At 38.6% G+C, this 13,152-nt stretch overlaps 1 protein-coding gene across 1 annotated transcript in view; it reads right to left on the reverse strand.

Annotated features, from left to right (window-relative positions):
* Window positions 1-12,244, reverse strand: part of npm1b (nucleophosmin 1b) — a 52,544-nt gene extending 40,300 nt beyond the window's left edge. The window contains exons 1-5 of the mRNA NM_001166155.2: window positions 12,174-12,244; window positions 11,463-11,545; window positions 10,952-11,071; window positions 2,766-2,859; window positions 2,277-2,374 (exon numbers count right to left, since the gene is read on the reverse strand). Of these exons, the coding sequence (NP_001159627.2) occupies window positions 2,277-2,374; window positions 2,766-2,859; window positions 10,952-11,071; window positions 11,463-11,545; window positions 12,174-12,222 (444 nt within the window). The 5' untranslated portion in view covers window positions 12,223-12,244. The remainder of the gene's footprint in view (window positions 1-2,276; window positions 2,375-2,765; window positions 2,860-10,951; window positions 11,072-11,462; window positions 11,546-12,173) is intronic.
* Window positions 12,245-13,152: the final 908 nt, after the last annotated feature.

A 13,152-nucleotide genomic window follows, 5' to 3' on the forward strand; every position in this document is an offset into this window, starting at 1 on the left:
GACATGGTTCCATTTGGTGTTGATTGTCCTGTCTCTAACGTTACAGATTTTTTACATAAGCGATCAGTGGTCTTTGTTTGTTTATTCAGATGGCAAAGTTAGTTCGTATCGTCAGCAGTACTATTTCAGTGTTTAAAGTAAAATAATTTCTAAATAACTAAGTTTAGAGTACGTTAATATTACTACAATATTATGGACTGAAAGATCCACTGTAAATGCTGCTCTCCGAGTGTAAACGTAAACACCGCAATCAAACTATTACCATAGTGTAGGATTTTTGCCACATTTTGTGACAGGGTAGTCTATACACACACAGCTTTCTGGCACCACCTATCGAGTGCAGTGGCGTAGCACAAAATGCGGAGGCCCCCCTGCAGGGATTGCTGACGGGGCCCCCTGATGAAGTGGGGGGGGGATACGTCATACGTCAATTTGCATATCACTGACGTCATCACGTTCTACCTTTTCTGTTTGTTTAACAGCTTATGTTTACTAAAGGGGTATTTATAATTGCACTACACTTTATATATGCATGTTTATTTAACTAAATTTATTGCTGTTTGAATACAGTATGTCATTATAGATGTGTAGTTTATGTGCAGTAATCTCTCATGTGTAATAAACTCAGACAAGTTCAGAAACTGTCACTGTCATCTGTGATTGTGGACAAGAAAAGAATAAACGGTCCAATTAAAATGTTAAAATAAAGGAGAAGCAGATCGTTTAGACTGTACAAGGGAAATACCTTCACACTGCCTGTGCTAAATCATTTGTCGTCGGTACGCAGAGGGGTGATCTGCTCTCGGGCTGCAGGTGGGAGAGGCTGCTGTACGAGGACTGACTGGGCCGCCTGTCAGTGCTGTGAGGCGGGGGAGGGGTTGGCGGCATCACACGTAGCTTGTTGAGAAGAGTAGGGACGGTACAGTATGGACAAATGACAGTCTAAAAAAATCTCCAATAACACACAAAAAAAAGTTGCTACATTTGTCGCTAGGGGGGTCTGAAAAGTCGCTAAATCTAGTGAAAAAATCACTAAGTTGGCAACATTGGCGGCAAGCAATCAGAATGAAGTAGTCCACCGCTTGAGAGGTGTTCAGAGAAAACAGACCAGTGAACTTTGGTTCCGACCACAGTGGTTCCCAAGAGTTTGATTATTGCGGATTTCCGGATTTTCAATTATTGAAAATCGCGACTACGCGGGGCCCATCCACTACGCCACTGATCGAGTGCATCTACGTTAGAAAGAAATGCAGAGTTTTTTTTTTTCTCCCATTCGCCATGCGGTCTCAAACATTCCTTTAAATCTACACTCTTCGAGCAGTTCCTCGTATGCAATATCTTGTTTGTCATGGGGGGCAAGCATGAAATGTTCCTGAATGAAAGTGAAACTATCAAACTGAAGTTCAAGTCCACAAATTAATAGTTTGGCAAATAATTCGATTACTGATGTCCATGTAAACACAGGTTATGGCCCTTTAAATTGGAAGCGGCAATGGAAAGAGATCAGCTGTTGTTTGATGTTTGGAGCGTCATTGTCTGTTTTGTAGTGTCTGACTGTTTAAGCTTGGTATAAATGTTGACTTTGAGTGGGATCTGTTAGACCGATCTGTTGGTAAAAGTTCTGTCGTTTGTAATATTTGAGTTCACGACGGATGTCGTGCGTCATTTTTAGCCTGCTAATGCTCCATTTAAATCTTGCAAAAAGATGACTTACAAACAAGGGTTTACCTGGAACAGCATAGAAAGTCATGTGACATAAATACCTTGCTCGCAGGCTTTTTGATGTTTAGGCACACTAGTTTAGTGAAGTGCACAAAATAGTATTTCTGTTTTTTAGTTAGAGTAAGTTCAGGGCGCATCTGCGCTGAAGACTTTTTATTTTCATATTGTTATTTTCTTATTTAGAGGATTAGAAGGAGATTATGGGGATATTTTTGTTATGTTTCTTTCACTGATTTTCTAGTGCACCTTTCAGTTTCCTCTTCCATTTGACTTAGTTCTTCAAACTTAATATTATTTCATAGTACATACTGTAAATGTTTGGTTTGTGAGAGCAATAAATCTTTTGCGGTGATAACTTCTGTGTTTCTCTTGTCACCGTTAGTTTATTCTTTTATTCATCTCCAACCTGCTCCTTTTAAATCCCTAGACAGATTTCCATCAAGGGTTGTAACAATATCTGCACCAATAAATCAATTAATATAAATCAAGTCCACTTATTATCCACTTACCAAAAGTATCAATTGTTATTTAAGGTGAAGTTAAGGACAGATCACCTGAGGCACTTTGGCGAGGGTCATGTTGGACGGTCTCTTCACCGGTGAAGTGTTGTTCTCCTCTTCCTCCTCATCCTCATCATCTGACTCCTTGACACCTGAGCAAACCACAGAGTTGGAGGCATCAATATTCTGACATCTGTAAGTGGCAGGCCTAAATGCTAACATCCACAGAATGGAGCGACATGCTGAAAGTGTCTGAACAGCATGAGCAAAACATATGGAAGCGATTATACAGGCATAAATGGAGTCGCATGGTAATTTATAATTCACTTTTGAGTCTGTGTAGAGAAAGAGAGAGAGAGAGCGGGGTCAGATTAATCCCATGGACACTGCAATAGGTAGAAAGAATCGTTCCATCACAGAGAGATGAAGAGCAAACAAGAGAAGCAAAAGACACACATGGGAAATGGTCCTCCTGAACTCTTTGTTTTGAGTGCATGTGTCCGTTTCTTTTTTAACCAATGAGAGAAGACAAATGGTACTCACTGACAAAATGTTGACCGCTGATGTAGACCGGCCCCCCTCCGGACTGCAGACGAAAGGACACAGGAGGAGTGACCTCAAAACCGCCCAGACTTAACTAAAGATGAAAAAGGGAAGGATCTCTTTCAACAAACACAATGGAAATGTAATGGGCAATGCGCACAGCTAGTGTTTTTCAGCCATTGATAAACTTCTGAAAGGTTAATGTGACTATCAATTTTATTTCATAACTTTCCTCTTACAGCAGAGGTGTCCACACTCTGTCCTGGAGGGCCGGTGTCCTGGAGAACCTCCAGGACTGACTTTGGACACCCCTGTCTTACAGCATCGATGATGTAATGTAGTTAAAATACAATCAGTTAAATAGACTTAAGCATTTAGTTAGTTGTTCAAGCGTAAAACGAGATGAAGGATCATGTAAACACTAGTGCCGTCAGAAGCAGCAGTCTAGCACAGAAGCTTCATTAGAAATACTGGGCATAATATCCATTCATAGGTCACTTTATTAGGTACACCTGTCCATCTACTCGTTAATGCGAATTTTTAATCAGCCAATCACATGGCAGCAACTCCATGCATTTAGGCATGTAGACATGGTCAAGACAAACGGCTGCAGTTCAAAGCGAGCATCAGAATGGGGAAGAAAGGTGATTGAAGTGTCTTTGAATGTGGCATGTTGGTGCCAGACGGGCTGGTCTGAGTATTTCAGAAACTGCTGATCTACTGGAATTTTCACGCACAACCATCTCTAGGGTTTACAGAGAATGGTCAGAAAATGATAAAATATAAACTGAGCCAGAAGTCAGAGGAGAATGGCCAGAGTGGTTTGAGCTGATAGAAAGACAACAGTAACTCAAATAACCACTCGACACAACTGAGGTATGCAGAAGAGCATCTCTGAACACACAATATGTCCAACCTTGAGGCAGATGGGCTACAGCACCAGAAGACCAGCTAAGAACAGGAAACTGAGGCTACAAATCGCACAGACTCACCAAAATTGGACAATCAAAGATAGGAAAAACGTTGCCTGGTCTGAGGAGTCTCGATTTCTGCTGCGAGTTCGGATGGTAGGGTCAGAATTAGGCATCAACAACATAAAAGCATGGATCTATCCTGCCTTGTATCAATGGTTCAGAATGATTGGTGGTGGTGGTGTAATGGAGTGGGGGATATTTTCTTGGTACACTTTGGGCCCATTAGTACCAATTGAGCAACTGAGTATTGTTGCTGACCATGTTCATTCTTATGACCACTGTGTACCCATCTTCTGATGGCTACTTCAAGCGGGACATCGCGCCATGCCATAAAGAGCAAATCATTTCAGACTTCTTTTTTTTTTTAACATGACAATGAGTTGACTGTACTTAAATGACCTCCAAAATCACCAGATATTAATCCAATAGAGCACCATTGGGAGTGGGTGGAATGGGAGATTCGCAGCAAGCACGTGCAGCCGACAAATATGCAGCAACTGCATGATGCTATCATGTCAATATGGACTAAAATCTCTGAGGAATATTTCTAGTACCTTGTTGAATCTTTGCCATGAAGGGTTAAGGCAGTTCTGAAGGGGGTCCAGCCCAGTACTAGTAAGGTGTACCTAATAAAGTGGCCTATGAGTGAACATTTTCATATTTTAAAGACATGGCAGGGAAAAATGGAATTTAATGCATTGCTTTTTGTCCAGTCTGAGACCTGCTTTACATCCTATATCAAACAGGTAGTAAAGATAACTGATTTGTAATGAAATCAGACCTTGTAATGGCAACAGTAACACAAAAAATTAAAAATTAAAACATGTTCTTTCTGTGCCAATGCTTTGCAAAAAATATAAATAAATAAAAAAATTCAGATGATGAATAATTCCCAACAAAAACAAGCGAGAATTCCTTCCAAGAAAGAATTCATGACTAGGATTCGTCCTGAACATTCCATGCCAGTACATCTGAGACAGGCCTACAGCTAAACATCAGAATTGCGCAATTGGAGAAATACAAGCCACGGCCAACAATTTTGAATGAACATTCCAACGCGCCAGGCAACGGCCCTTGCATCGATGGCAACCAGATGTAAACAGCTGAGGGCGCGATGGTCTGCTTAATGCTTTAAATGACAGCTATGGAACTGTTGCAATTACGTTGAATGGCGAGCAATCCCTCATGTCCAGAATCATCTCAGATGATCCGTTTCAACACAAACGCTGACTGATGAGCTGATTGTCTCTAGAGCAATCCAGACAAAACCGCCTAATTACGCTACAATTATTGCTCTACATTTTTTTTTTTTTTTTTTGAGTCAGTTATCCTGGGAGTAAAATCCAAGATCTTACATTCATCACTGAAACAACAATAAATACGGATTTGAAAATTAGGAAAAGTTTTAAAGTCTGCATGAACCGGAAGCTGCAACCCTTTTTTTCCTTAAATTGTGACGCAGTTCGTAGAGAAACTAAATATTACATGAGCAAAAAGTGGGCGCGGCTTTTTTTCTACTGCAAGCTGATTGGATTTAGTAAAGTAGGCATTTCATTTAGGAACTTCGGGAAAAGGGTTTTAGTTATTACAACCCATAGATATTGACATTAGATGTTGCCTACCCTGTTGTTGTCTATTGGAAAGAATGTGTTAATGGAGCCGCCATTTTAGTACAGGGTAGCGCTCCTTTGAAATGGATGCAGACCAAGGTGCAGTGGAGGACTGGACATCCAGAGCCAGAGATATATAAACATATATACATATATCGATGATCGGGAGTTTCCCGGCGGTCAGCATGCGAATATTTTTTTTTTTTTAAATTTACGAAAATTATAATTTTACATAACTTTTTTTAAAATTGATGGATGAGTGATCACATGCACTTTGCCGACAAAAAGCATGCGTTTGTGTGCGTAGAAATGTATTATCTTCCCTCCTGGTTACATTTGATCTAATCCGTGTCCTGAAACACACCTGTTCTCCAGCTTTCACTTCTCATTCTAACAGTGGGAGCGATTTGTTTGTGATCAAATCTCTGTAATGAATGACTCGTTTACTTAGCCAACAATAAGTTACTAGCACCGCAGCATCTTATTGTCATATTTTATTTACACTGTTTGCTTATTTTATTCAACAAAACTAGCATAAGTCGAGTGTTTCGTGCGAGTTGGAGCTACTTTGCCTTATGGTGAATTCAGTAAAAAACTGTAAAATCATCAATAACGTCACCTGTTTAGCACAAAAGTTCATAACATACAAAATCGTAAAAACTAAATCTCACCAATGAAATGTTGTGCCTTTGTGCTTTGATTTCTTTGTTTGCTCGTTACTACACCCCAACACAGCACTAAAGCCCAGCATCTTCACATCTGGCACACTGTCTTGACTAGTGTAGTTGAATAACATTTGTCCTGGGAGCACTGTACAAATGTGGCGGCGCTATTGACGTATGCTCAGGGTCCCTATGCGATATCTAGTGTATATATCTATGATTACAACCTAACACAGTGATCCTCAATCACAGGGCAGCGGACTGGTACCGGATCAATTGGTAGTGGGCTGCACAAGAAATCATTCATTATTTTTTTTATTTATTATCCGAGTCTGAATGATCCTTTTATTTTGAAAAATCTTTTATTTTGAAAAATGCACATACTCTCTCGTTTACATCTTGGTCACTTGAGTGCCCAAATTTAACACAAAAGCAGCAAAATGACTATGAAACAGACGTATTTGGAAAGTTTCTTTACGAAGGGGAAAACGGACAAACAAACTGTCAAGGAATGGATCCACAACCCATTTGTCAACAAATCAAGTGAATCCACCATGTCTGTGCAAGAAGATCAATTGCTGGAGATCATAAAATGATGGCGACCTTTTAGCGGCTGTTTGCATATTGCGTCTTCTCTAGAATTTGTGCAAGTTCGTTATTTCCAATAGAGATGAGCGTCTTGTGCGCGCAAGTGGCGTGATGCGCTTGCACCTTCCAGACACGCCCAGTTAAATAAACGCTGCGAGCGCACTGCGAATCACGTGACAAGAACTGACCAATTAGCTTCAGCTTGTATGGAATATACATATTTCGGTATTTCAGTTGACCAATTATCTCAGACAAACACTGAACACCCAAACACTGCAGTGTTTTGCAATTTTCTCCACAAATAAAACTGATTTTGTTAGCTTGTCATCCTCTGAGAAAAATGGTTGATGGTCACACCTATCACAGTACGAACCACCGCTTCCTGGTCTGCTATAAAATTGTCAAGCATTGACCGGTCCGTGGTGACAAATAGGTAGGGGACCACTGACCTAACAGACACCTCCTCCTCATCATTTCTGTTTGCAGTCAAAACTGAGGGGCGTGGTTAAGTATGTTAGCCACACCCAATTCCTCAGACAGACGTAATCTGAGAATTTAACTTAAAAAAAAACAGGCATTTTCAGATTTCACTTTTAGATTACAAGGGCAAACAATGTATTTTTTATTCTTAATGACATGCACAGATGAATTATTCGCCACAAAACTAGCGTTGTGAGCTAACAAAATCATATGGCTAGTTTTGATTCAATTTGTACTTTAAAGAGCTCAAACTCCACCCACTAATCTACTCATACCAGAACACAAAGAGTTGCAAACACATTCGCATTAAGTCATAAAACGCAGATTCCTCCCAGAGCTCTTTGGAAATGTTCATATTTTCCGTTGCTGATATAAAACAGAGGCTAATATGTGCTGATGTCATGGAGCGCTCCTCGCCTTCCGTCCTGATGATGCAACGCAGGCCTTGCCCCTTTTAAAAACAAGCTGTCAATCACAAGTTGACCAGCCTCGGCACAGCTGGAATTTTTATTAGACGCATTCTCAAAATACCACAGAACACCCAAACATGCCAGAGTATAAACTAGATTCATGGTGTTACCGAGGGCATAATAACACTTAAAGGTGCAGTAGGTGATTGTCTTCAGAAGCATTTTGTGTTGTGCTGGTTGAAAGTCTCGTCACAATTCAATAGTAATAATTTAAGTAAATGATCTAAATGTATTTATATGTATTTTTATATTTTGGGTAAGGCATAAAACTAAAAAATGTTCATCCAATTAAATAGAGTCAGACCGACATCTCTCATAATTCCGATAAGTAGGCAAAACTGTCTGTCAGCAAATGCAGAGTTGAACAACTGCGCAGCCGTTTGTACGCATCCTCACCGACCGCTGTTGGTGCCACACGTTCAAGAGAGAAGGCGCGCGCGATCGGTGAAAACCTGCCGAATCGAAACTTTTTAAAAACCTGAATCAATATTGGAGTTACCTTTGCACGCTGGAAAAAGGATGAAACAATGGTTGAAGGATTTCTCTTAGCAAGTGCTGTTTTGTTTTAAAACTATTTGAGCTTCACGTAAAGCTGATGTAACGTTAGATGTTGTTACAAATGGATTATATCTTCACAGAACTGTCGTTCAGTCACTAAAATCTTCCGGTAAAAGATTGATAAGACTATTTTCCAGTTTCATAAGGGACCTTTTACAGCATCTATAATGTAGATTTTAATTAGTTTAACAACAAAACACAAGTAAATAGCGCTATTCCGCCTAGTCTCTCCCTGTATTGTTTACCATGCAACTCTAAATATTCACTCTGAAATAGCATGTCAGTTTGGCTTTCTCGCCGTCGGACAAGCACTAGTCGCTTTTAAACACATGAGAGAGGGTTCTTTTGCTGTGCTCGTATTTAGGGAGGTGTGGCTCTAGACGGCAGGGGAGGGAGTGTGATTCAGAGATTTATGCTAAGCTGTTAGCATTGTGAAAGATCACCTACTGCACCTTTGGCAGATAAGTGCATGCAGCAATATTAGAATACTGAAGATGTGTGATTTAATAATGATTAAGTGTTAACAACTGAACTAAATATAATAGAATATTGTAAAAAATTGCAATGAGGTCCCACTAATTAACTAACCATTGTTATGGTATATTTTATTTATTTAATAATGATAATAATTCTTAATACTGTTACTCTATATTATTTGAAAATGTTTAACACCACAAATGGTTTTTAAGTGCTTTTTCCACAAAGTTACAAAAAACTAAACAAAATCGTACTTAGAGATGTTGTATTAATTATAAAAAAATGACTTCTTATAATTGATGAACAAGTATTTCAAACCACACTGAACTGAGCTAAACTGAACTGAACTTAAACACTAAAAACTGAACTACCCTGATCCAGTTACAGGGCTCGAAATTAACTTTTTTACTTGGTAGCACCGGTGCTCTCAACTTCAAATATTTAGGAGCACCAAAAAAATTTAGGAGCACCAGAAAAAATTTAGGAGCACCAGAAAAAATTTAGGAGCACCCATCAAAAATGAATGAGCACTGCTGCTGTATTTTAAAACAACATCAACAGGACTAACAAAAAACAGAAACAACTATCTTTGTGATGACATTGATATTTGTGTGCAATAATTCTAAAATGAATGTCTAATAATTATAGAATATTAATGATGATGAAAATGACAATAATAGTAACAATGAATTACATTTCTCATTATGATGCTGCCTTAAATGACGTGCATGAATATCTGCTATAAAAAGTCTGTTACTTTATGAAAAATAAATGTATAGTTTGCATCAAACAAAAATGAAGCATTGCAGTAAGAAATATGGATTTTGTACTGCTGTTTTTATATGCATGTCAATTTAATAAATAATATTTCTGCTACAAAACAAACAAAATATTATAATAAATAATTCAATTCAAAGCTGAAAGCTGCAAAACAGTCATCAGTAAATAAATAAAAAATAATATACACCTCAAAAAAGAATAGACAAGATAAAGTAAGTAAAGTCTCACTTCTATCACTCTTTAAAAGTTTTGGTTTCAGTTTGTGTCAATTTAAAGGTTTAGTCTGAGCTCAGACTGGCTGATCTTCATTTTTCTGTGTTAGTGAAAAGCAGGCGAGTCAGCCGACCCAATTTATGAGCAGGCAGAGCAGTACTCTTGCGATGACCACCGACGCAATACCGTTCGTTGTTATGATGAGCCGCAGTTTCAGTGTAAACTTAGTAAAGGCGAGCTCCTTTGACGATGATATGTACAGTATTAGATTTGACTTTTAGCGGACATTTGCGCTGAACACGCAGTGAATGCAACGCATCGAGATTCGGGCACCTTCTCCGAAAAACACGTACTCGATTGATCTCAGCTGGCGGATCAATATTCACCACGTCATGATCGCTCTCATCTGCGCCCTCAACTTTAGATGGGGTTTGCAAACCTGTGTGCTTTAAGTTATTACTCTTCAGCCGTTTGTATTTCCCGTGGTCGTAAAAGCTCCTTCCTTGTCATCTAACAGCGGAAAGTCTTAAGGGATTGACAGCTAATAGGAACCAATATAGCGGCAGGGAAGAGCGATTCAGCACGTTTTTACAAAAAATCAAAACAGGTCGCACTACAACCATTATCTGTAGTCGCACTAATGCGCCAAAATATATTATTAGGTCGCATAGATTAATTTTCGGGCGCATATGTGACCAAAATGGTCGCAATTTCGAGCCCTGAGTTACTATGACCATTTATGTGAAGCTGATTTGATACAATCTACATTGTAAAAGCACTATACAAATAAAGCTGAATTGAATTGAATTACTTGGGGTGTGCAGGGTTTCCACATATTTTTCATTTCATAATTTATTAGATTTTTTCAAACTAATTTCATAGTAGATATCTAAATAAAGGTTCCATTCACAGTACTTCAATTACAATTTAATACTCTGACAATACTATTAAATACTAAAAGTCAGCTAAAAGTATAAAAATATTGAGCTAAATACTTGGAACTTAGAAAAAACTTGTTTTTTTTCTAAATTACATAAGATCCCAAATATCACTAGTTTATCGGCAAGATGTATTTTAAAGACGGAATAATATCAGCTGTTTACAAGGGTCTTCATTCATTCATTTTCCTTCGGCTTAGTCCCTTGTTTATCAAGGCTCGCCACAGCGGAATGGACCGCCAACTATTCCAGCATACGTTTTACGCAGCAGATGGCCTTCCAGCTGCAGCCCTGTACTGGGAAACCCCCAAACACTCTCACATTCACACACACACACTTGTAACAAAATTTTTTTTACACTGTGATGCTATTTACAAACTTTTTTACACCTGTTTATAACACAAAACCCAACGGAAATGAACTCTAGAACACTTACAGAAGGCAGAACGGATGGTTTCAATACAGCAAGTGTGATTTTGGTGGTTTTGCCATCGTAAGTCAATCCCTCCATCTCCACGGTGTGGAATTTATCCTCCGCCTCGGCACCCAAACACACCTGAGAACACGGGTGAAGAGGTGAGAGATGTGGTATTGCCAGTTTACAGACAATCAAAACGACTTGTCTGAAATATACAGTGCATCATTAGCATAGTGCCTCACAAAAGAAATACTGCTATGGCTTGTTATCATTTTCCTGTTCATTCATGTAATGCAGCTTTGACACAATCTATATTGTGATACAGAAAATAAGTGTTGTAAAACAGAATACAGCTGCACAAAATATTGTTTTAGCATCAATATCACAACTACACATTTCTAAAACTACTTTAAAAATTACAATTCCTGAGAAAAACTACTCAATTACAGTAATTGGAGTATTTGATATTACTTTACACCACTGCCTATATGGCAATATTAGACTTTTGTCAAATATTCATCTTCCTCACCGACTTAAGTGACAGCTGATGTTCAGCCTCATCATCATCCAGGTCAACTTTGTGCTCTTTCTTGTCAGCCTTTAACGAACAACCTACAGGAAGACAGCAAAACTAAATTGAGAATAAAGTTGGTTTTATATTCGCACATTCGTTAAGTGACAGCTCAGTTTTGTTTACCATGGTACTTTGATTATTCGGACTGAAATTACATGCAAGTATGACTTCAAAACAACATTATCATTATTTAATTGACTGTAAACATTGTAGTATTTTGATTGGCTGCTAATATGATTTCACTATTTAGAATTTGCAAAGAATACTTTTTTGAAATGATATTAAGATGAAAATATGAATGTGCGAATATAAAACCAACTTTACCTTAATCAAAAACTAATACTTTATTCAAAAATGTTGTAAACACGTGATAAACTTTAGAAAAACCCATTTTATGCAACCAAAAATCCCACAAAATAAACAACATCCTTTATAAATAGAAAATAAATACATGAAATATAACTATCCCCAGTCCTCCAGCCCATTATATCGCATATATAAACATTAGACTAAACACAAAGGCAGAGCCAATACATGTGGCTAGCTGCATTAGCCACAACTCTTGTATTACAGTGCAATGCAGCAGTAGGAGCTTATCGTTTGATTGCATATGACGAATTGTCGCATATATATGGTTATGCAACGTGTGATTTTAATTCAGCTCACCAAACAAATACATCTGGGGTCGGCTGAGGTCTTTAATGTTATCCTCCATTTTTGCGCGCACAGGTCCTGTTAAACGTAGTTCCGGCGTGTTGATTGACATCGAAATGGACGAATGAGAGTGTAGAAGTGGGCGGGCTTTCAATAGCGTCGTCCAATAGTATGCACGGTCGGTGATCATGTAAAGCCCTTTGTTTCTTTTTCGTGCGTCCACTACCTCGTTTGTCCTCACGATGGAGCCATTTGATAAATCCTCACTATATTTGCCTTGCAAAAACTATAGATATAAACACTAGATATCGCATAGGGACCCTGAGCATGCGTCATTAGCGCCGCCACATTGGTACAGTGCTCCCAGGACAAATGTCATTCAACCGCACTAGTCAAGACAGTGTTATTACGTGAAGACGCGGGACTTTAGCGCTGTCTACGGGTGTAGTAACGAGCAAACAAAGAAAATAAAGCACAAAGGCAAAACATTTCATAGGTAATATTGTGTTTTTTTCTGTTTTTGTATGTTCTGAACTTTTATGCTAATCAGGTAACGTTATTGAGGATAACAGTCACTTACTGCATTCACCATACGGCAAAGCAGCTCCAACTCGCACTAAACACTCGGCTTATGCTAGTTTTGTTGAATAAAATCAGCAAACAATGCAAAAGAAATATGACAACGAGATGCTGCGCTGCCAGAAACTTGTATTATTGTCGGCTAACGTTAGTGAAAGAGTCGTTCGGGGGATTCATTCACAAACGAATCGCTCCCTCCGTCAGTATGAGAAGTGAAAGCAGGAGAGGATGTGTGTTTCAGGACATGATTAGATCAAATTTAACAGGGAGGGTGAATAGTACATTTCTGTACACACAAACACAAGCTTTTTGTCAGGAATTCCCGTGCGGTCACTGATCTATCAATGTAGAAAAGTGATGTAAAATTATAATTTTTGTAATTAGAAAAAAAATTACATACTAACATCCAGGA

This window comes from Danio rerio, chromosome 14 (assembly GCF_052040795.2).
Source record: "Danio rerio strain M-AB ecotype USA chromosome 14, GRCz13ab, whole genome shotgun sequence".
Taxonomy (NCBI): Eukaryota; Metazoa; Chordata; class Actinopteri; order Cypriniformes; family Danionidae; genus Danio; species Danio rerio.